This window comes from Vulpes vulpes, chromosome 13 (genome assembly GCF_048418805.1).
Source record: "Vulpes vulpes isolate BD-2025 chromosome 13, VulVul3, whole genome shotgun sequence".
In the NCBI taxonomy this organism is placed as follows: domain Eukaryota; kingdom Metazoa; phylum Chordata; class Mammalia; order Carnivora; family Canidae; genus Vulpes; species Vulpes vulpes.
The window spans coordinates 53,035,787-53,060,717 of NC_132792.1; the positions used below are offsets into that span (position 1 = coordinate 53,035,787).

General features: G+C 33.1%; 1 protein-coding gene across 2 annotated transcripts in view; it reads right to left on the bottom strand.

Annotated features, from left to right (window-relative positions):
- Positions 1-2,195: 2,195 nt before the first annotated feature.
- The window catches only part of ZC2HC1A (zinc finger C2HC-type containing 1A), a 48,563-nt gene continuing 25,827 nt past the window's right edge, over positions 2,196-24,931 (bottom strand). Inside the window, exons 8-9 of one of the 2 annotated variants that reach the window (XM_026012808.2) lie at positions 12,486-12,593; positions 2,196-4,775 (exon numbers count right to left, since the gene is read on the bottom strand). In XM_026012808.2, coding sequence (XP_025868593.1) covers positions 4,610-4,775; positions 12,486-12,593 — 274 coding nt within the window. In that variant the 3' untranslated portion in view covers positions 2,196-4,609. Of the gene's footprint in view, positions 4,776-12,485; positions 12,594-21,938; positions 22,804-24,931 lie in introns of those variants that run through there. The other variant, XM_072734440.1, reaches the window with a different exon arrangement.

Sequence of the window (24,931 nt, forward strand, 5' to 3'; positions counted from 1 at the left end):
CCTAAGCACTGGGAAGAAAAAAAGCAGGAAATGATCAGCTCTATAACTGGTGGTGGTAAGAAAAAAGCTTAATCTTCAACATTTCTGCAGTGTTTTGTTGGTCCTTTCTAATAAAATTCCATTAAAATGAATCCTCCCTTTGTTCTAATTGTCTGTTTATATATCGGCTTCTCCAAGTAAGTTATAACAACTTTATAGTAAAGACTTAATCCTATCTTATTTACTGCTTTTGGTCCCTAGCATATCAGAGAATGAAGAACATGTGAATTTTTCTTTACTGTCTATAAGTATAAAGTTTTAAAGTATAAAGTTTTAGTTTTATGCAACTCATATTAGTTGGTCTCATCACTTCCTTAGCCTTATTTAAGTAGATGTCACTCTCAATCTTTCCATTTGCAATGACAGAGATAGAGCCACACAATATAATGATCAGCAATATATAAGTCAGAGAAAGACAAATACCATAATATTTTATTCATACTTGGAATTTAAGAAATAGAACAAGCAAAGGGAAAAGAGAGAGAGAGAGAAACAGAGAAATCAAGATACAGACCCTAAAGAACTGATGTTTACCAGAGGGGAGGGGTAGGGAGGTGGGAGGATGGGTGAAACAAGTGATGGGGATGAGGAGGGCACTTGTCCTGATGAGCACCATGTGTTGTATGAAAAGTGTTGAATCACTATAGTGCACACCTGAAACTAATATAACATTGTATGTTAACTAACTGGAATTAAAAACTTTTTAAAAAACAAAAAATAAGTAGATGTCACTCTCCTATATTAGATATTGTTAAGTTAGATCAAATGATTGAAAAAATTTATCTTAAAAGAAGATGATAACTCTTGTGTAACTAAGATGAAACATTAAACTAATAGTACAATGAGTACCTGGTTATATTTGAGTAATATGTTTGAGATGCACAAATCTGTTAACAAAATATTGTGAGGAGTAAATACTAAACATCTCTATTAATTATTATCACCCTGGTACCCAGAATGAGCTAAACTAGGGTTCTTAAAACTCAACAAATGAATTATTAAAATCACAACAAAATAAGAACTATTTTTTATAAATTTGTGTAATGTCATGATATATATATATATATATATGGAGAGAGATATATATTATATGTATATAATATATATATATTACAGAGAGGCCTTTTAAAATAAGAATTGGAAGCTGGTAATATTAAATTATCTAAAAGCACCCTCTAGTGGCGAAAAAGCAATTCACATATAAGACAAGCAAAATTATCTATAAATAAGTATCCTGACAGTAATAAATAACTGAAACATTTCTAAATGAAAAGAAGTGTGGTTATCATTAACTTGGTTTTAACAATTTTCCACTGCTCTATTCAATAACATAGTCAGTTGTAAAAGTTAACCTTAGTACTAAAAATATATCCATCGGGGATCCCTGGGTGGCTCAGCGGTTTAGTGCCTGCCTTTGGCCCAGGGCGCGATCCTGGAGTCCCAGGATCGAGTCCCGCGTCGGGCTCCCGGCATGAAGCCTGCTTCTCCCTCCTCCTGTGTCTCTGCCTCTCTCTCTCTCTCTCTCTGTCTATCATAAATAAATGAGTAAATCTTAAGAAAGAAAAAAAGAAAACTACTTATCAACCCCCTTTAAAAAAATAAAAAATAAAAATAAATAAAAATATATCCATCATAGAAAATACATATACCTGCAATGCAAAAAAAGACGCAAGACTTCTGCTGACTCTCTGTTGCTGTGTACCTCTTCTATTATTTTTAATTACGAGTACAAATCAAACGTCTAATTTGATATTTCTATTAGCGACAACTGTTTAAAATTTTAAATATGATAGTTTAAATCACTAAGTATTGATCATAAACCAATAGTTTTTGCCATTAAACTATATATTACCTAATTAGAAATATCCAATGTTTCATGTTTTCAACTGCTATATTTTACTGACCAAAGAAAATTTTTCTTAGAAATCTTGAAATGAAATATATTTGTAATATTTATATGTCATAAAACACTTCAATAAAATAATTGCAATTTCTTTGAAATCTGATGGCACAAAAAAAATTGCCAATGAAAAGCACTATCTCATTTTTAAAAATCTGTATTTTGGCTTTGAACATTTTTTTCTTATTTCAGTGTGCTCTTATCTTTCTACCAATGTCTGGCTAAAAGCTAAGACATCAATAAAGACCACCTGGAATTTTTTTTTGCTTCATGTCTTTATTGAATAGGTTCAAAAATGAAGACAGTATTTGTAATAAAAAAAAGTGAACAAGAGACAACAGCAACCATAATAATCTTACTTCTCAAGCTAGTGACTTTCAGAATAATATATAAGCAATTTTTACATTTTTAATTTAAGCTTAACAATCATTTCTTTATTCTACCACACTGGCAAATACTTGTGAAAATAAATAAAAATAAATGATGCATAGATCTAGGAAAATTTCTTATAAACTGAACTATTGCACAACAAATCAGTGTGAGAATAATATATGTAGGTAACAAAAATGCATTTAAAAACACTGTCACAACATGTTTCATAATTCCTAAGTGTACTTCACCTATTTACTGTTTATAATAATCTCTGGGTTCTAGAATTGGATGATTTCTTACCAACTCATTTTCCATGTAGTACATTATAACATTTACTGGCTACTGCAAAATTCTGTGAAAAACAAACATGTGCCATTTTGTTTAAGTTCATTTATCTATCCCTCTTTGGGCTAAATTACCTGGTCTTTAAAAAAAAAAAAAAAAAAAAAAAAAAAAAAAAACTTGGAAAAAGAAAAATAGTGCTCAGTTCCAGGGAAAACAAAGTTTAAAGTTCTTCATATGATTTGTTAACAGAACAGAATAACATATATTATTGAAATGAAAATCTAATATGTACACTATTCTCCTAAATTAATTACAGCTTATTGTAGTTAATGGACTCTCTTTTTAGGTCAATATGACTGAATAAAGACAACCAGATTTAAAATTAATGAAAAGTCAGGAAAGAAACTATAAGGTAAATAAAACAATTCCCATTACTTCAAAGTTCATATCCCCTGCCTGAATGAAAAAACAAAAAAAGAAAAACAGAAACACAAAAAACAAAAACAAAAAACAAAAAAAAAAAACCTAATGAATACAATTATAAAGTATAAGCATAAATAGATTTCAGAGAAAATTAAAAGCCACAAATTTCTGCATTAACCCTTATATTTGCTCACAGTCATAAAAGAGAAGCTAGAAATGACCTATAAAAGACTTGCTTATATCTTTATAAGATCAAAGCTCTTTTCTTTCTATTCCCCAAACCACTAAGGAGTTACTGAACATGGCTGCACAATCAAAGTATCTACTACTAAATACTATCACATTGAAAGTGATAATGATTAAAAGCTGTAGGTTAGCCAAAGTCAAAGTACAATTAAATTTTTGTGAATTAGTTTAGTTACATAAGTCAGCTGTGCATTAAAGCAGTGCATTTTCAGTGTTTTTTTACTGTGATGTGAAGGTGTTTTAGTATTAAACACTAAAAATAAAATATAAGAAAGAAAAATTAGTCTCTTAAACAGCTCATCACTACATCTAACTATACTTCAAGGGAAATTAAAATTAAAAAATTAAAATACTTTTTACCTGCATGCCTTGTAGTAATGATTAATTATCCAAATTATTTATTAGGTTGAGGTGGTTTGTTTTAAAATCCATCAAAATAATTTCTTATAAATTTAGACACAGAAATAAACATGTAGAATTTTGTAAGAAATTTCATGCCTCTTAAATATTATGCCTCTTATTTTCAAACTTTGCAAAAAGTAAATTAAAATGCCTCAGACATAAGTTTATAAAAAAGGAAAAAGTGAAATATGGAGACACAATTAGAATATACATTCAACTAACACACTGAGGTAAAAAAATCAGTTATAACTGGAATAAGATATATTTATATTTTTTAATCTTGTGTCTCTGAAAAGGAAATTACATAATTACATTTTAAAGAATGAGTAAAGATCTCTAAATTATAAAATTAATGATATATCAATTAAAAAACAACATAGTATAGGGGTTTTATTCTCTTTTCAATTATTTATAAAATTAATTGTTGAAGAGCTCTTCAGGAAAATGACCTCACATAACTAATTGTAACTGAATGTACTGTTTCCAAATTCCAAGCATCCCACCCTATGATACTATATGAAAATAAGCACCGATAATAAAAATGTTTGTTCTGATTTTTTGCTCAAAGTAATGATCATCCTAAAGCTTGAAGGGCTGAGCACTAGCATTTGATTTTGTGAAGGTATGCTTAATGTGCTTTAATAACAACAACAGAAAAGTAATACCTAAGTTAATGATTCCACTTGAAATTATTTTCTGACAGATGAGTGAATATTTCCTTGAGTGGCACAGTTTGGGCTATCAGGTATTAATTATATACAATATATGTACACATATATATATACACATACACATTACACAGCCAAAGAATTATGCTCCAAAAATTGCCAAAAAAAAGTATTTTGAATAATTTTAGCATAAAATCATTAAAGGAAGTGCTCTAGCTATCCAAGCAGCAACAGTCATAAAATTCCAGACTTAGCTTTTTCTTTTGGACTCTGTTCACAGAATCATTCTTCGAATGCCACATTCACAGCAATACTTTGCCCATTCTACAGGGTATTTAGTCCCACACTCATGGCAGAATTTTGGTAAGTGTCCTGTTGAATTTCCTTCCGTGCCTTTAATGTTTCCGCCATTAAGTGAAGATATATAGTCTCCATCTGGCCTGAAGGAGTACAGGAAGAAAAGTGGAAACACAAAGTTCTTGTCAATAGTTTTCATACCCTTAGAAAACAGGACATAATATTAAGTATACATAAAAGCTTGCTTAATCTCAATTTTAAGATTTTTCTAGTTCAGATAAAAAAATCCCTTTTAGTTAATAATTAAATTCTAAATGTTTTCTTTGGCATTATATTTGTCCCGATTATGAGAATTTTTCATGAGTAAATGCCACACCACACTTTCCATCTGCTCAATGTACTAGGCATATACCACAGGGAATAGAATGGAAATTTATAACAATGTTCCTTCTGCAAAACCATCTCTAAAGAGAAAACTGGAACCTCACCCTCAGGAAAGATGGAGGTCTTTCCTCCAAATATACACTGCAATAATTATGTACATATATTAAAATATATACTATAAAACTATATATACATAATTTTTCCTAATGTGTCCTATTTTCACTGTATCCATGGAGTCATTTCACTCTAAGTCACATCACTATCATCAGGTTGAATCTTATTAGGTCCTTTGCTCTAATTTAGTTATACTTACAACACACTCAAATTCTCTTGTCCTTCAACCCTGTACTACAACCCACATGGCTCTAGACACTCTCACTGCCACCCTAAACTGTGTCCTCCGCTTTGCTTTGTTTTCCACCTGACATGCAGTATGTCATTTCTGTTACGTCTTGTCTTCTCCATAAGACTGTGAGCTCCCCGAGTGTGAGATTTTTATGTTTTGTTACTGCTCTACATCTGGGATCAAGAGAAGTACTTAACATAAACTTAATTCTCAGTAAATATTTTTTTTAATGAATAAGCGAATGAATGACCAATATATGAAGAAGATAAAGCAAAATATTTGATCCTTTTAAAATGATAAACTCTTAAGATTTATCAACAAAAAAATAAACAATATTCAGAATAAAGGAGGGATATAATATAGATATAGCAGATAGAAAATTATAAGAACAATTCTATGCTACTAATTAGAAACCTAAGTAAAATTAAAAACGTCCTAAAAAAAAAAAAAAAAAAAGTCCTAGAAAAATATCTTATGAAAACTGATTTCAAACAAAATATAATATTAAACAGTCATAATTATTAAAGCAAGTGAATCAGTAATTGACATACTACTACTCTTCCTTATCATGTGGGCACATGCAGGCGTGCATACACACACACACACACACACACACACACACAAACACACACACACAGTGGACTCATGACAGTTTTACATGGTAAGTTCTAGTAAACTTTTCCAGCAGAGGGAGGTGAAAAACAACATTCTGTAATTTCTTTTCAAAGGTCTGTAAAACCCTGATATTCAGGCCATTAAGAGAATATAAAATTAGAATCAATTTTGCCTATTAACTTGGAAATATATGTAAATATTTCTGAGCATTTTAGCAAACACAATCTACAAACATATGCAATTCAAAATGCTTTAGATTTATTCCAGAAAATAAGACTGATTTAACATTAGGAAGTCTATTAATATAATTTTTCACATAAACAGATTAAAGGATCTAAAAATATTGTTTTTCTATATGATATTCAATAAGATTCACCACTTATTTTTGATTTTAAAAAAGACACTTAGAAAATCAGGAATAGAAAGGAATGTCATTGACAAAAGGTATTTAACAAAATCCTGTATCAGCCTTCATATTTATTTTTTTTGTAAAGATTTTATTTATTTGTTCATGAGAGACACAGAAAGAGAGGCAGAGACATAGGCAGAGGGAAAAGCAGGCTCCTCGCAGAGAGCTTGATGTGGGACTCGATTCCAGGACACTGGGATCATGACCTGAGCCGACAGCAGACCCTCAACCACTGAGCCACACTGGCGTCCCAAAGATTTCACTTATTTATTCACGAGAGACACAGAAAGAAAGAGAGAGGTAGAGACACAGGCAGAGGGAGAAGCAGGCTTCCTGCAAGGAGCCTGATGTGGTACTCGATCCTGGATCCTGGGATCACACCCTGAGCTGAAGGCAGACGCTCAACCACTGAGCCACCCAGGCGTCCCTCAGCCTTCATATTTAATGCTGACATTTAAGGAGCATTTTCTTTAAAAGCAGAAATGCCAGAAGAATGTCAGCTATAATCATTTCTATTTTAATATATAATATAGCATAAGGAGAACTCTTTCTCCATTTCTGTGGACACATCTGACATTGGTATAACTTCCTAGCTTTCTTTAATGAAAACCTTTAAAAAGGTGGGATGCCAGCTGTGTTCCCAGGTAATAGTGCTTATATGCAACCCACTGAAATTAGACATCCCTGAGGACAACCTGAAAGCTATGATTATGGGGCTGTTACAAGAGAAACTGGTTCCCTTTGGGGACACAGAATTTCCAATTAAATTGATCATACACACACCTATTAAGATCTTGTTCTCTCACACCTAAGCTGTCACTTGGACAGCCAAAGAAAATCAGCTCCAGGACTGGGGCAAGGGCTCCCAAGAAAGAGAAACACCTGACATTGCCTGCTGTCATTCCCTCTTTCCTGTAAATAACCCCAAATGTCATATATTAGCGTAGGATCCCTCTACCTGAGCCTAAGACAAGCTCTTGATGGACATTTCAAGAGTCCTGACTTAGAGGGAGCGGCATGAGGAGAGGGGAAGGGAAAGTTGAGTCTCTAAAGCCCCACTTAGTGCAAGTGCAAGAAATCACTTTCTCTCTCCCACAATGACATTAAAACCCAAGTCTTTAAGTAAGGAAGATCGATGAAAACCTCAAATATAAGTGTGGCATCAGGGTTACTTTACTAATGTGACCTCTAGTTTCCTTTATTGACTTACCTGTGGAAGTTTCCCTATCTTTTCTAAGAGCTAAGCTATACATTCAAAAGGATATTTGTTCCATTTTGTGAGCATTTCTAGGTCTTTTGGGTGGAAGGGTCATCCAGAAAATGTAGTCTATCACATTTCCAGAAAAAGAAATCTGTGAGATTCTTCATCTGTTATGGCTCTAATTATTCCATCTGGGTAGGGTAGTAAGTCAAGTGAACAAGGTTCAGGGGCTTTCTATTACACATCAACCATTAAGAAAGAAAGAAAAAGAAAGAAAAAGAAAGAAAAAGAAAGAAAAGAAAGAAAAGAAAGAAAGAAAGAAAGAAAGGAAGAAAAACAAAAAAATTCAAACACATTTTTAATGTGATTTTTGCACCTGCCTATTGTCTCTTCTTTTGTCTACCTCTTTAGAATGAGATGATCTTTTTATTCAAGTATATGTATTTATTAAGTTTTCCATTTTATAAGAGACTGTAAATCCTACATTCAGAATGGGTTCAAAACCCATAACTCCACACATATACAATAACATACTACAACCAGCTTCAGGACTCCAAGAACATTAAGCTCTCTTCTTTAATATTTACAATGTATGAAAACCTCAAGTGAGGGCGCCTGAGTGGCTCAGTTGGTTAAGCATCTGCCTTTGGCTTAGGTCATGGTCCCAGGAGTCCTGGGATCAAGCCTCATGTTGTCAGGCTCCCTGGTCAGCAGGGAGTCTGTTTCTTTCTCTCCCTTAGCCTCTCTTTCCAGCTTGTGTTCTCACTCTCTCTAAATAAATAAATAAATTTTTAAAATCTTAAAAAAAAATCTCAAGTGAAACAGTCTAGTTGCAAAGGTAGCAATTCACTTAATTCCTTTATGGTTCTCATCCCTTGTTATGTATAGGTATCACTCTTAAAACTTTAAAAATCCAAACCAAAGAAATCAAAACCTCTGGGAGGAACGTGAGCATGTTCATTTTTAGAAAGTTCCACAGGTGCTTCTTTCTGAAGAGGTAATCTCCAACATTGACAGATAGTATCTTAGATACTTGAAAATCTATCCCTGGATTAAATCTGAATAATGGATAGCTGTATATGCTATATATTTATAACAAAAGCAGACAACATATATACTTATATTTAACACATATATATCACAACAATTTTCTATGAATTGTAGGATATCATGTAATAGGCCTGCATTGAGGGCATCTTAAGAAAACATCTTATGAAATTCATTGTCATATTTATAGTAGATACTTTAATTAAGAAGTTATCCATTGGATGGGGATGGTAAATTAGAGGAAAGTAGTCAAAAGGAACAAACTTCCAGTTAGGAGATAAATAGGTAGGAGGGATGTGATGTATACAACCTGATGACTACAGCTAACACTGCTGTATGATAGATAGAGAAGTTGTTAGTATGAGAAGATGGATGTTAGTCAAACTTGCTATGGTAATCATTTCACAATATATATAAATCAAACCATCCTGCTGTATGCCTTAAACTTAAACAGTGATGTGTGAAATTATTTTTGAATAAAACTGGAGGAAAAAGTTATCTATTAAATTATCCAGTGACTCTTCAAACCCTCATTCTTAGTAGATGACATAATACTCTGTGGAAAGCCCAAAAGATTCCACTCCAAAATTGCTGAACTCATAAGGAGTTCAGCAAAGTGGTAGGATATAAAATCAATGCACAGAAATCAGTTGTATTTCTACATACTAACAATGAGACAGGAGAAAGAGAAATGATGGAATCGATCCCATTTACGATTGCACCAAAATCTACGAATAAATATAATCAGAGAGGCAAAGGATCTGTACTCGGAAAACTATAGAACACTCATGAAACAAAGGGAACAAAACACAAGAAATGGGAAAATGTTCCATGCTTATGGATTGAAAGGACAAATATTGTTAAAATAATCTATGCCACCTAGAGCAATCTATCCATTCAATGCAATCTCTATCAAAATATCACTGACTTTCTTCATAGAGTTGGAACAAATAATCCTAAGATTTGTATGGAACCAGAAAAGGCCCCAAACAGCCAGACGAATATTGAAAAAGAAAACCAAAGCTGAGGACATCACAATTCCGGACTTCAAGCTGATGATTACAAAGCTGTAATCATCAAGACAGTATAGTTCTGGCACAAAAAGAGACACATAGATCAATGGAACAAAATAAAGAACCCAGAAATGGACCCTGAACTTCACGGTCAACTAATCTTAGACAAGGCGGGAAAGAACATTCAATGGAAAAAAGTCTCTTCAATAAATAGTGTTGGGAAAATTGGACAGCCACATGCAGAAGAATGAAACTGAACCATTATCTCACACCATACACAAAAATAGATTCAAGATGGATTTAAGATCTAAATGTGAGACAGGAATCTATCAAAATTCTAGAGCAGAAGAGAGGCAGCCACCTCTGTGACATAGGCGATAGGAACTTCTTGCAAGACACATTTCCAAAGGCAAGGTAAAGAAAGGCAAAAATGAACTATTGGGACTTCATCAAGATGAAAAGCTTTTGGGGATTCCAGGGTGGCTCAGCAGTTTAGTGCCGTCTTCATGCCGAGGGCGTGATCCTGGAGTCCCAGGATCGGGTCCCACGTCAGGCTCCCTGCATGGAGCCTGCTTCTCCCCCTGCCTATGTCTCTGCCTCTCTCTCTCTCTGTCTCTCATGAATAAATGAATAAAATCTTAAAAAAAAAAAAAAGATGAAAAGCTTTTGCACAGCAAAGGAAACAGCCTACAAAACCAAAAGACAATCGAAAGGGAGAATATATCTGCAAATGTCTTATCAGATAAAGGGTTAGTATCCAAAATCTACAGAGAACTTATCAAGCTCAACACCCAAAGAATCTAGTCAAGAAACGGGGAGAAGACATGAACAGACATTTCTCCAAAGAAGACATATAAATGGCCAACAGACACATGAAAAAATGCTCCACATCAGTCAGCATCAGGGAAATACAAATCAAAACCACAATGAGTTACCACCTCATACCAGTCAGAACAAGTCAGGAAACCGACAGATGTTGGCGCAGATGGAGAGAAAGGGTGGAACCCTCTCACACTGTTGGTGAGAATACAAGCAGGTATAGTCACTCTGGGAAACAGTATGGAGGTCCCTTAAAAAGTTAAAAATAGAGCTACCCTATGACCCAGCAATTGTACTACTTGGTATTTACTTCAAAGATACAAATGTAGTGATCCAAAGAGGCACCTGTACCCCAATGTTTATAGCAGCAATATCCACAATAGCTAAACTATGTCAAGAGCTCAGAGGTCCATTGACAGATGAATGAATAAAGATGTGGTATCTTCTTTTATATATACATGTATATATAAAATGGAATATTACTGATCCACTAAAAAAATAAATCTTGCTATTTGCAATGAAGTGGATGAAACTAGAGGGTATTAAGCTAAGCAAAATAGCAAAATAAGTCCAGCAGAGAAAGACAATTATCATATGATCTCACTCATGTGGAATTTAAGAAGCAAAACAGAGGATTATAGGGGAAGGGAGGGAAAAATAAAACAAGACGAAATGAGAGAGAGAGAGAGACAAACCATAAGAGACCTTAATCATAGGAAACAAACAGGGTTGCTGGAGGGGAGAGGGTAGGTGCATGAGGTAACTGATTGATGGACATTAAGGAGGAGACGTGATGTAATGAGCACTAGGTATTATATAAGACTGATGAGTCTCTGAACTCTACCTCTGAAACTAGTTATTATGGTACATGTTAATTAATTAAAAGTAAATGAAAGGAAATTAAAAAAATAATAATAGGGGCCCCTGGGTGGCTCAGTCAGTTTAGTATCTGCCTTCAGCTCAGGTCATGATCCCAGGGTCCCTGGGTTGGGTCCCTCCCCAACTCTTTGCTCAGCGGGGAGCCTGCTTCTCCCTCTCCCTCTGCCTACAACTCTGCCTATTTGTGCGCGCTTTCTTTCTCTGTCAAATAAATAAATAAAATCTTTAAAAAATAATAATAATAAATTATTCAGTAGCTCTATGAGAATTCATAGGCAGATTTTTGAGGTCACAGGACTAATTGTACTGCACAGAAAAATGATTTTTTTTTTTAATACAACATGAATCATGTAACTATTCCTCTCTTCTGTACTTTGGCTGCTACAAAGTTTGAATTCAATTTATGGCCAAAGGCTAGTCTATATACAGGGTCTCATGACACATATTTTGTGGACTAATTTCTTTCCTTTTCTTACCTTCTCTTTTAATTCTCATTTTTCCTTTTCCTACTCTTTCATTTTTATAAAATATTGTATCTCACTGTATGTCATGGATCTCTGTATATGCCTTAAAACTTTCTGGAATAAGTTGGGATATATACATATATGCACATATATATATAAAAATTATATATATACACACATGTGCATGTATATGTATATTTATAAAATATCTATAATTGGAACGATTTTATTATATGCTTAAAAACAGAGTGAATGTCAAGTTGTACAAACATTTTGACAGATAAAAAAGGGATGTACATGGATAATCACAGCCTCAGCAAGGGAATTTAAATGTATTAAAATGCTGCTGAAAATTACAATACCAGTGGTTTAAAAGGTCTACTACTCAATTTGTAGAAGTAAAAATAATCAGGATGTACTTAAGATATAAAATACAAATAAATCCAGTGAAACTGAACAAACTATCCTCAAGCCTTTACAATAATAATAACTACAAGGTTTAGAAAAAATATTATTTATACCCAAACTATTTCTTTAATGTAAAGTCAAAATAAATCATATAGCAAAGGAAAAATTAGATTTTCTATTAATAGCCTGATATATATTTTTGTATATGCTCCTTAGAAAACTAAATATATTTTTATTTTAGTTATTAGAATCTCAAAGTTAAACATACCTGGCTATGTAGTTCTCAGTATATGTTTTCCTTTTGTTTGTAGGCACACTTGAGGAAGGATTTCGTGCCAAACTAGGTGGTGTGGTATTTCGAGGTTTGATGTTAGTTCTAGAAGAAAGAGATGGCATAATGAAAAAGAACTGAATAACAAGCATTTATTTCTTATATTGTTCACTGACATGATTAAAAAATAATTTAAAGCTGTAGAGAGGTAAATTTAAAAGAGTAAAATCCAAGTAATTAATTTTAAATCTGAAAACAATGGTAGTCAAAACTAAGGATAAGTCAAAGCATTTTGCATTTGGTAACACTAACCTGATGGTAAATAAAGACAACTAAAAATAAATATATATACATATATATTCATGTTTGCATATATGCTTATATATGCATATAATCTTACATATGTATATATATGCATGCATATATACTTACATATGTGTATATATATATATATATGCTTGCCTTACATGAAACTTTTTAAAGTTTAAATCTATAGTTCCCTTAGAGATGTGTCTTATTAAATGCCTATGAATAACTGTTAAATAATGTTACACATTATGAAATATGGTTAAAAAAAACAAAAAAAAATTTACGTAACCACTTTAATAATTTCCAATTTATGAAAGACTGTTCTTAAAAACAAAAACAAAAACAAAAAAATCCTGTTCTTGGGTTATATAATTTTCCCTTTTAAGATTTAATTTCACCAACTATACAGCCTGGGCTATCTGCTCTCAATAGAAGAATTCTTGTTGGATCATCACTGAATTTCCTTTATGAATCTTCAGGAATCAGAAAGCTTAGACGGTTGAATGATGGTACAACGGTCAAAGTATAGGATTTGGGATTCAGATGAACCTCGATTCAAATCCCAAATGCTACTGACTAATGTGGAGGTAGTGGCCAAGCCGTGTTCAAGTTCCCTCTTTCTAAAATACGACTATCCTCACTTACCTTAGAAGTTATGGATATCAATTGCAATTTATACAAACATTCAGAATAGCTGATGATACTATTATAACTACTATGGCTATTATTTACTGTTCCTAGTTAACATTTACAAAATGCTGCTTACTACATTTAGTATAGTTAGATTTCTAATTGTTTTCATATATAAACTTACTTAATCCTAATAATCCAATGGAGTAAGTCATATTAATAACTCCATTTTAGAACTGAGGCAACTGAAACAAAGAACAGTTAAAAGCAACTTAACCAAGCTGACCTATACAGTATGTTACCGAACTTGGAGTCAGATGTTAAATAAAGAGCTAGTTTCCCCCCTTAGAGATTTGGTCAAATCTTTTCATTTCAGAGATGTGCAATATTTTGTTATATGAACAAGCAGGATACTTTTTAAAATTCCTTTAGATTGTAAGTTCTTAAACTATAGCTGAAATTCTTCCTTCTTATAGAGCAAAGTTGGGAAAGTGGAAATTCCAAATAGCTACTCCAAAATACATGCAGGTAATAACAAAATCTACTGTTTCTCAAATGCAAAATATGATGCCAGGTACTATGCATACTTCACTTGGTTTAATCTTCACAGAAACCTGGGATCCCTGGGTGGCGCAGTGGTTTAGCGCCTGCCTTTGGCCCAGGGCGCGATCCTGGAGACCCGGGATCGAATCCCACATCGGGCTCCCGGTGCATGGAGCCTGCTTCTCCCTCTGCCTGTGTCTCTGCCTCTCTCTCTCTCTCTGTGACTATCATAAATAATAATAAAAATAAAAAAATAAAAAAATAAATCTTCACAGAAACCTCAGAAGATATTATTCTCATTTTAAACTGGAAGAAAATTGTATTTAGAGAAATTAAATAAGCTGCAAATCTACTGTAAGGTCACAGTATTTGCACTTGAATTTAGGTGGGTCATATTACAAATCTTACTATATTCAATATGCAATGCTGTCTGTTGTTCAAAGAGAGGTTGCTTTTAATAGTACTTAACATTATTCCTAAACTTTGACAAGAATCACAGTGCATGAATGGGTTACCCTGGACCTCCTCAAACAGCCACTGACAGTCTAATTATGAAGTCTACTCTACTCTTAAGCCCCTCTAGGGATGTTGCGGAAGTGCTAGGTACCTTTTTAGGAACTTCTCTAAAAAAATCATGTGCCAAACAATCTCACTGTGATTCCTCCAGTGAGAGTCCTAAGAGGAATAGGAAGGAAATGGTTTTTTTTTTTTTTTTTTTTTGGCTCTAGAATAAAGCCTTGTTAGAAATCTTATCATTTTCATATAATACATACATGACATACACAGATAATACAAACACACCTATGGATATACACACATAATCTCACTGTATTAATGAAGTTATTCAAATAATTAGAAAATAATTTAGAAATTAGAGAAAAATAAGGGTATCAATAATAATAATCACTACTAAATATCTATCATGTACTTTTAGTAACAATTTCTAAGAGGTCAAGAATCATTCTTAAGAGACTGGGAAGAACAATATTGATTAGTATTTAAAACATGTTATCTCAGTCTCACATGGTCAACACATTTTTGCTCCTGTCCAGAGTTTGAAAAGTGCTACCCTTATTCTGTATCTGCAATCTGCTTATTGTAGGTCAAACAATAATAAAAGAAGATTTAATTTTGGAATTATACTTACTCTACCTTACTGCTAGTCAGTATTTCTTCGAGATATGCTTCAGAGGGAACAGAGAAACAACAGTACTATGAAAAATGACTCAGGGCACAAATTCTTCCTTCAATAATTTATCACTAACTACTTAAAAATAACACACAGCTGCTGCTAATATTTTAAAGACTTCTCCCATCTTTATTTTATATTTAGTTAAATTTACTCTTCTTTTCATATGTGGTAAGAGAATTCTGTAGTAGGAGTTGGTTTAAAAGTTAACTTTAAGTGAACTCTGTTTAATAATACATTTTTCAACTTTAGTAAGTAATTTATCTGACTCAAATCTCATCATCTTAAAATGAGAGAGCTAGATTTGGTATTGGAGCCCAAATGAGAAAACCGTGAAGACTTCTTTGGAAGAGTTCCATGGTGACTGTTGTTGCCACTGGCCTCTCTTTTTGGCTTTCTGAGCCAGTCCAGAAAGGAGAGTGTCCTTGGCAATAACTTAACTTTTCTTGGTTTTATGTGGAATTTGTAGCTTTTTAACCAAAACAGAATCCCTGGACTGAATATTTTCTAAAACCTCTTTGTTTTCTTTCTTTCTTTTTTTTTTTTTTGATTTATTTATTTATTTATTTATGAGAGAGAGAGAGAGAGAGAGAGAGAGAGAGGCAGAGAGAGAAGCAGGCTCCATGCTGGGAGCCCGACGTGGGACTCGATCCCGGGACCCCAGGATCACGCCCTGGGCCAAAGGCAGGCGCCAAACCACTGAGCCACCCAGGAATCTCCTGTTTTCTGTCTTTTTATAATAATCATCTTCTCAACTAAAAAATAATGAAGAGTATCACCTATTATGTGTGACATAATATCCCCTATACTCTTCTTTTTAAAAATATTAATCCTAAGGTGTGCCTGGGCAAAGTAGGTTAAGCATCTGACTCTTGGTTTCAGCTCAGGTTCATGATCTTGGGGTTATAGGCTCAAGACTCACATCCGGCTACACATGAGCATGGGTCTGCTTGGGATTCTCTCTTTCTCTTACTTTGCCCCTCTCACCCTGTGCATTCTCTTTCTCTCTCTCAAATAAATATTTAAAAATATATATATACTCCTAAAAGAAAGCTTCACAAAAATAGTAGCAATTATTAAAGGTGGCTGCTACATAACCCCTCTAAAAGTTAAAATTTAATAGAAATAAAGGTATGCTAAAAAGTTTTATTTAGAATAGAAATGTTCATCTAACATCAGTGTTTTAGATCCATAAGATTATTTAGCACTTCTTGGCTTAAAAATGATTTAAATAAGATTTTTAAAAAATATAGGAATATATAAGTTTATAGTACTCAATTATATAAAGCCCTTAAGGAAATATCTGAAAAAGATTAACCAAACTGAGTTACAAATACTTACTTGTAAATGGGTAATAACTCATGTCTTTTGATGGCATTGTCTGATTTTGTATCACTGTCATACAACCTTTGCACATGTCTTCCAGTTCGAAGTGGAGGGCCTAACTTGTCCATCTTACTATTAAAATATATAAAGGTGTACCCATAAGGAGATTGCTACTGTTTGTTTCTTTATATTAAAAATTGTTTTAGACATTATTCTGGTTCATCAGAAATCTACCCCCCAAGCTCTTAATTATTGGACCTCTAGGGTAAGGGCTATCCAAAAGAATCCTTAGATAGTCCATACAATGTCCACTATTAGACTATTTTATATAAAAATTCTGACTATGTAAGACACCCTGCCAGTTTTAGATGAACATCCAAATGAGACATTTATACACAGCAAGGCAATGGAATTAGTAAAAAAAAACAAAACAAAACAAAACAAAAAAAACTTAAGAAGGACAACAACTGTTTATTTTTTTTTTTAACAACTGTTTAAAATAAAATTTGTTGAAGCTAAAAGTGAACTAAAAGTTATTATTTTGAAAAAAAAGTTATTGTTTTGGTATATAAGACTAATCTGATGTTTCTTCATATGAAGTTCACAAATAATCTAGTTTTTCTCCTTCCCTGATTGCATAGTACCTTTCTCTTTTTATTATTTTATAATTTGCCCTGCATTTTTAAATTCCAAATATAAAGTAAGGAATCAAATAAGTGATATTTATATTTTTACCTCTATCTTACTTTCTATTTCTAACAAAGAATGGCTATTTATGAAATTTACATAGAGAAATGTAAAGCATGATGTATAGAAAAAACATGGGTGGCAATCGGAAAAATTAACATAGAAATGTTAAGTGGCCATGCCACCTGGTTTTCTATTTTTTTTAAAACCAAAAGTATAAAGGAGCTCCATCTGGAGAAAAATAGGAAAAACTGCAGGTTTGTAGAGACGTCATTATTTTACATCAACCAAATAATTGAATCCTATATACTACCACCGACCAATATTCATTCATTGTAGGAAGCAGGGAAAATTAAACTAGGAAGGTAGGAGAACTATCCTAAATGACTACTGAATAACAGATCACTACTCGGTAATTTTAAAAGGATACTCTTTAAGGGACGCTTATTTGCTCCAATGCATTCTTATTTGCTTCTTGCATTCTATTTATTAACTCTACAAATCCTGAGCACCTACTATGTATCAGGCACTATGCTACATTCTAGGGATATAAAACAGACCTGATGCTTATTCTCATGGAATTTAGTATCTAAAAAGAATCTGTCATTGCTCTAGATTATAAGGGTCTCTACAGAGGGACACCTTTTATTCACTTGTATGTTTTTTCAGTATCCCATACATAGCAGGTTATTTTATTATAAAAGTTATTATAAATACTTTGCCGATGATGGTTCTTGCATTAGGTGTTTACATCACATTATTTAAGACATTTTAAAGCTTTTAAAAAATGCTTTAAGAGGGATCCCTGGGTGGCGCAGCAGTTTAGCGCCTGCCTTTGGCCCAGGGCGTGATCCTGGAGACCCGGGATCGAATCCCACGTCAGGCTCCTGGTGCATGGAGCCTGCTTCTCCCTCTGCCTATGTCTCTGCCTCTCTCTCTCTCTCTCTCTCTCTCTCTCTCTCTCTCTGTGACTATCATAAATAAATAAAAATTTTTTAAAAATGCTTTAAGATGTGGTGTTCAGACAGACAGACAGACACACACACAGTGGAATATTACACAGCCATAAAATGGATGAGATTATGCCATTTGGGACAATATGGATGGACCTAGAGGATATCATACTAAATGAAATAAGTCAGAGTAAGATAAATACTATATGATTTTACTCTTGTGTGGAATCTAAAACACAAATGAATAAACAAAGAACAGAATCAAACCTATAAATACAGAGAATGAACCGATGATTGCCAGAGGTGATGGAGGTCGGGAAAAGGGCAAATAGGTGAGTGAGATGGGAGATACAGGATCCCAGTTATGGAATGAATAAGTCAAGTGAACAAAAGATACAGTGTCGGGGGGGCTGCCTAGGTGGCTCAGTCATTTAAGCCTCTGCCTTCAGCTCAGGTCATGATCCCAGGGTCCTGGATCAAGCCCAGCATCAGGCTCCCTGCTTAGTGGGGAGTCTACTTCTCCCTCTCCCTCAGCTGCTCCCCCTGCTCATGCTCTGTCAAATAAACAAATAAAACCTTTTAAAAAAAGGGCACAGCATCAGAAATATAGTCAATGCTATTGTAACAGTGTTGTTTAGTGACAGATGGTAGCTACATCTATAGTGAGCATAACATACTGAAAAGTTAATCACTATGATGTACACCTGAAACTAATTTAACATTCTATGTCAACTATGCTCAAAAAACTTATAAAAGTCTTCATTAAATATATGTTTTATATAATTTCTAAAATGTTTCAAATTAAAATTTGATGGGTTATTTGTAAAAGATTACTAGAAATTTTACTTATTTAGTAAAAATTAAGTAAAAATCAGATTTTTATTTGAATTGCTTAACAATTATCAAAATATTATTGTTCCAAACAGTGGTTATCTCACAAAAGATATCTGTTGCTTTGGAATAAGTAATAAAAGATCTTATGTTTTTCTCATAAGTATTGAAATTAAGATTTAGAAAATTTAAAACTACATTTTTAAAACATTTCTCTAATATGATAAGAACTACTCAAATCTTACATATGACACAACAAAGTTCAATTTGAGAAAGGAGATATGTAAAATCTAATAAAAATCTAAAAGTAATTATCTAATGCAAGTATTACATATTTTCCATATATGAGAGAATTAATCAGTATTTTCAGATTTTGAAAACCTAGTTGAATGGCAGGTTCCAATGATTTGTTTTGTTGTCCATACAGTTGTGTTAAAAAATTTAACTCAGATGATCTACCTACCTATGTATATGTCTGTGTGATTTGTATACACATATTCACAAAGTTTGAGAAATATAATTTCAATCTGATAGTAATCCATTATGGATTACCTCTATGCCATTTTTCTTTTAAAAGTTCGAACTTGGTAATGTTTGTTATATACCCAAGAGCTGAAAGAAATTCAGACAGAAATAAAGAAATCTATTCAGAAGAAGTAGTCTTGTTACTGCTAAAAAGAGGATATTTTGAAGTCAACTAAGTCCACTCACACAGCACATATCTGGTGCAGACTAAGCAATCTGATACACATATGATTTCAATGCCATATGAAATTCAAGGATATGCCCTTAAATTGGCATCTAGATTTGGTCAGAGTAAACAACAAAATATTTTTTAATTTCTTGTTGTTCTTTCAACTCAAGAACAGAAATACGATGGATTATTAAAACTTAAAAGAATCCTTTGGTTCCATGGACACTGGTCAACCCATAGTCAAACTTTCCAGATATTCCACATGACTTAATTTTTTCCTATGAAGGGCCAGACAAGGGGACGCCTGGGTGGCTCAGCGGTTTAGCGCCACCTTCAGCCCCAGGGCATGATCCTGAGACCTGGGATCAAGTCCCACGTTGGGCTGTTGGGCTCCCTGCATGGAGCCTGCTTCTCCCTCTACCTGTATCTCTGCCTCTCTCTCGCTCTCTGTGTCTGTCATGAATGAATAAATAAATAAAAAATCTTAAAAAAAGAAAGAAGGGCCAGACAATAAATATCTTAGGTTTTATGGACTATGCTATCTTTGTTACAAATACTCATCTGTGCCATTGTAGCATGAAAAGCAGCCATAGACAATACATAAATAATTGGGTGTAGCCATGTTTCAATAAAACCAGTTGTTGGCAGGACTTGGGTCTCAGGTCATAGTTCAAGAGGATCCCTGTTCTAAAATATAAAAATTTGAGACACCTAGGTGGCTCAGCCATTGAGCGTCTGCCTTTGGCTCAGGGTTTGATCCCGGTGTCCAGGGATGAAGTCCTGCATCAGGCTCCCTGCATGGAGCCTGCTTTTCCCTCTGCCTATGTCTCTACCTCTCTTTCTCTGTGTGTCTCTCTTGAATAAATCAATAAAATCTTTAAAATATATATATATAAAAATTTCACATATGAGAGGCACACCTTGGTGGCTCAGTGGTTGAGCATCTGAATAAATAAATTTACACGAATAAATAAAATAAATCTTTAAAAAAATTCCACATATGAGAGAATGCCAGTGTTTTAAGATTTTGAAGATTTGAAGATTTTCAGTGATGATTTTTAAACTTGGATATTGGATATATTAAAGAGTTATGAGAAATATCACAGCACTACATTCTCTTGTAATTCCAGACAAATATATGTTACTTTTTGTCAAGCCAATGCATTTCTATAGATGATAAACTGTAATTTTGACCAAGACTTTTTAATTTAAAATCTGTAGTTGCATATAACTGCCACAATATGAATAGTATATTTGCCAAGCTTCCAAATATTTATAGCTGAGAATGAATTCACCTTTTTTTTTTTTAAGGATTTTATTTATTTATTCATGAGAAACACAGAGAGAGAAAGAAAGGCAGAGACATAGGCAGAGGGAGAAGGATTCCTGTGGGGAGCCCAATATAGGACTTGATCCTGGGACCCTGGGATCATGCCACTAAGGCAGACACTCAACTACTGATGCACCCAGGCATCCCATGAATTCACATTTTAAGAAATATTTGGTGATGATATCAACTTACTGGAATAGGTTTTAATTTGAAATGAACTTTGACCTTAGGAAGGTCCTTGTTTATTGCTGATAACATGAGAGTGAATCACTCAGGAGTATGTAAGCCACTCAGTCTTATAAGACTACTGCAAGCCTATGAGTAGATATTATAGAAAGATGAATTAAGAAAGAATATTGGAAAAGAATTTACCAGTTCATATTTTCTATCCTGAAAACCCTACAGTTATGATGTTCTGACGCATTTGAAGTTGTGAAATGCGTCATACTTCTACTTTTGATCCTAAACTTACAAATCCTATATACATGGCAAAAACCAATAGCCTCAATCACTGTTATCCATGTAAGAAGCCACACTCTGCAATTCTAGGTTGTTTTAGGGATTTCTATATCAATCAATTTAAATGTTAGAGAAGTTCACAAAAATCTAAACAATGCTCCACACAAATTCAATTCACATATCAAAAGATTGGTTTATGAGAAAAACCTGTTTCCACTTACACAAAAATGTACTTAACCAGATATTTGTTTCTTACTGTTATCAATATAAAAGAGAAACTAAATTCAATTTACTAAGAAATTCTTCTTCAAAGCATTCTGTTGCTCTAGTTTTACTGTATCTACTAGTCTAACTCCAAAGTAAATGTGTTTTTATTAGTAACTGAACAGAAGTAAATCTTTGATATTTGATATTTTAGCTACTGTAAATTATCAGATAAAATTCACAAGTTAGCTGGTAATTAGCCACGAAGTAAACACAAATCTCAAGACTGTGTAAATTCTGTGACACAATTCAAATATGTAATATTTATTTAAAAGCTTTGTGTTTCACCATATTTGTAAAATTTCCTAGGATTAAAGACAGTTATCTTTTACAATAGGGAACATTTTTTCCACTGAGGGTATTTTTTGCTTAAAAAAAATCCGATAACATCAGTTAACCCACAAGTTATCTAGAAGTTAATTACCACATAAATGAGAATTTGTCCAAGATATATTTTTCTGCAGTATGATTCTAACATATGCTAAATATTAAAGATCATTGATAGCATGATTAAAGATGGCCATAATAAAGATTATATACACAACACTTTAAACAATCTCAAATTACTGAAATGACTCTATTTTACTAATCTCAGAAGGTGCTCAATTTCTTCGACATTACAACTAACCATATATCTTAATTCCACCTTTACTCAATCCTGAATCATCTGTGTCAACAGAAATAATGACTGCCATACAAACTTCAACTAATTATCCCACCAGGACAGGACCATGATTCTATGATGTGCCAACAAGTTGACAAATGAGGGATTTAATTTATTATTTGTTTCATTTATTCATCAAAAATTTATTGTGTGCCTATATGCCAGGAATTATATTACACTTTATAGTTATATCTGTAAGCAAGGCAGATACACAGAGCTTTGCCATCACAGAGCTTACAATCTAGCAAAAGAAAAAAAAAGTATGGGGCAGCCCCGGTGGCTCAGCGGTTTGAGTGCCACCTTCAGTCCAGGGTGTGATCCTGCAGACCCGGGATCAAGTCCGACATCAGGTTCCCTGCATGGAGCCTGCTTCTCCCTCTGCCTGTGTCTCTGCCTCTCTCTCTCTCTGTGTCTCTCATGAATAAATAAATAAAATCTTTAAAAAAAAGAAAAAAAAGAAAAAAACAGTATGATCAATAAATAACAAAATCAATATGCTCAATAATTCTTTAGAAAAAGTCAACTCTGCCACTAAATAGATAGACACGAACAGTTCTATTTAATATAGTAATGTTCCAGTTAATATGGTAATATATTGGCCACAAGCAACCAAGGCTCTTTGTGATAGTTGGAAACATTCTTCTAATATGTAAGGACTATACATATAAAATGTACAATTGGGATTTACACAGTTATGTTTGACAGTTTAATATGATGTCAGACAACCAGAAATTTTAAATCTTCATGGCATTTTAAGAGTGCATAATTTATAAAATTGCTGTGCTCAAAGTCTTTGCCTGTTAGTAAAAACAAATTTTCTCCTAGGAATTATATAAATGTTGGTCAGATTGTATCAGATAGTTGCCAAGGTCTAAGCAGAGTCACAGAATGTCATGAGTGAGACAGAAGAGGTATGAACAGAGTCATATGGCTATTCATTGGCAAAGTAGGATCTAGAAGCCTAATTTTCTAATCCAAAGTCAGTTCCACTTTTCATTACACCAGCCAGCTTAACATGCCTTATTAAGAATACAGGGTAGGGTGTGTGCAATTTAATACAGCCAACTGAAAAAATGACCAGTATGAGAGGAAAGGCACTAAAAATTTTCAGCTTTTAATTCATAATCAAGTGTAAATGAAACTATAATTCAACATGGAAGGCAATTCTGTGATATAGTAAAAAGGATTTGTAAAAGTTAAAATACATATTGCCATCTACACTTTAATTAAAAATTATGAGTCAACTCAGTAGGGAAACTAAAAAAATAAAATCAAATTAGTTTTTTACCACTGAAAGATGAAAACATTTTACTTTTAACCATCTGTTTAACTGATCATCTCTTTCTTAAGGATAGCCTGTGTCTTCTTTTTGGAAGCACAACAACAACAACAACAAAAAAACATTTAAAGTGAGATCTTGTTAGTTGATTTTTTTTTTTATAATGATAATTACATTAAACTCCCTTTAGGTCTTGTACTTTCCAAATTAGGAAACAAAAGACAGTTGCTCTCCCTTGATAAATAACTCTACATATATATTTCCTACCTTAAAAAGAAAAGTGATAACTCATATCTGTAAATAATGTGTGCTGTATTTCCTAAATAACTTTATCAGTATCTGTAACATACAGACATAGGCCCTTGTTCTAATGATTACATGGTAACCCATAATTTTCTGATTCACCAAAATGGAAGAGAAAGGGAGTTTCTACTGAGACAGGAGGAGTTTTTGAATCTCTAGTGTTACCAACAATTTTTTCCACATTAAAATAATTGTGGAAAGCTTAATTATGCTACTTTCTTAAAAGCCATGTATATAGAACTTAGATAAAAAGTAAAAAGTATTAAATAAGTGGAAAATAATTATCCATTGTTAATATTTTAGCATATTTTGTCTTTTTGTCTACATACATTTTTACAGTTTCTATCCCACTATACATGCAGTTTGGATTCTACATTCTTCTCCTCTGATAGAATCATCCCCTTTAAAATCTATATACATTTTATGATTACATAAATGTATATATATTTTTAACTTGCTTCCCAAACAAAGCTAGAAATTTAGGTGATTTTATTTTTTTTTTAAATTGTAATAAAACCATATGAAAGAGATAACTGTTTAGAGCCAAAAGCTCTAATTTATATCCTGCTTCCAACTCTTATAATAGCTGTGTAGCTTTGAGCAAATTACTTTGCTTCTCTGATCCCCTTATCCTATGGTGCCATGTGGAATGGTTTTAACAAAAATATATGAAAAATGTCTAGCACAGTGCCTGATACATATTGTTCCATAAGAAATGGTTATTATGGAAATCTTCCATATTTCAAATGATTTCCTTAGACTAGATTCCCAGAAGTAAAATTATTCAAAAACTATGAATGTGTTTTGGGCTCCTGATACATGCCACTAGATTTTTCTCCAAATTAGTTACCTTAATTTAGATCCTCAATAGTAATGTATGTGCCCCTGATCAGCAATATGTTAAAAGACAAATTAACTTTACAAAGAAAATCAAGGTTAATAAAAAAGCCAACTGCCTAAATAAAATAAAACTTTAGTATCA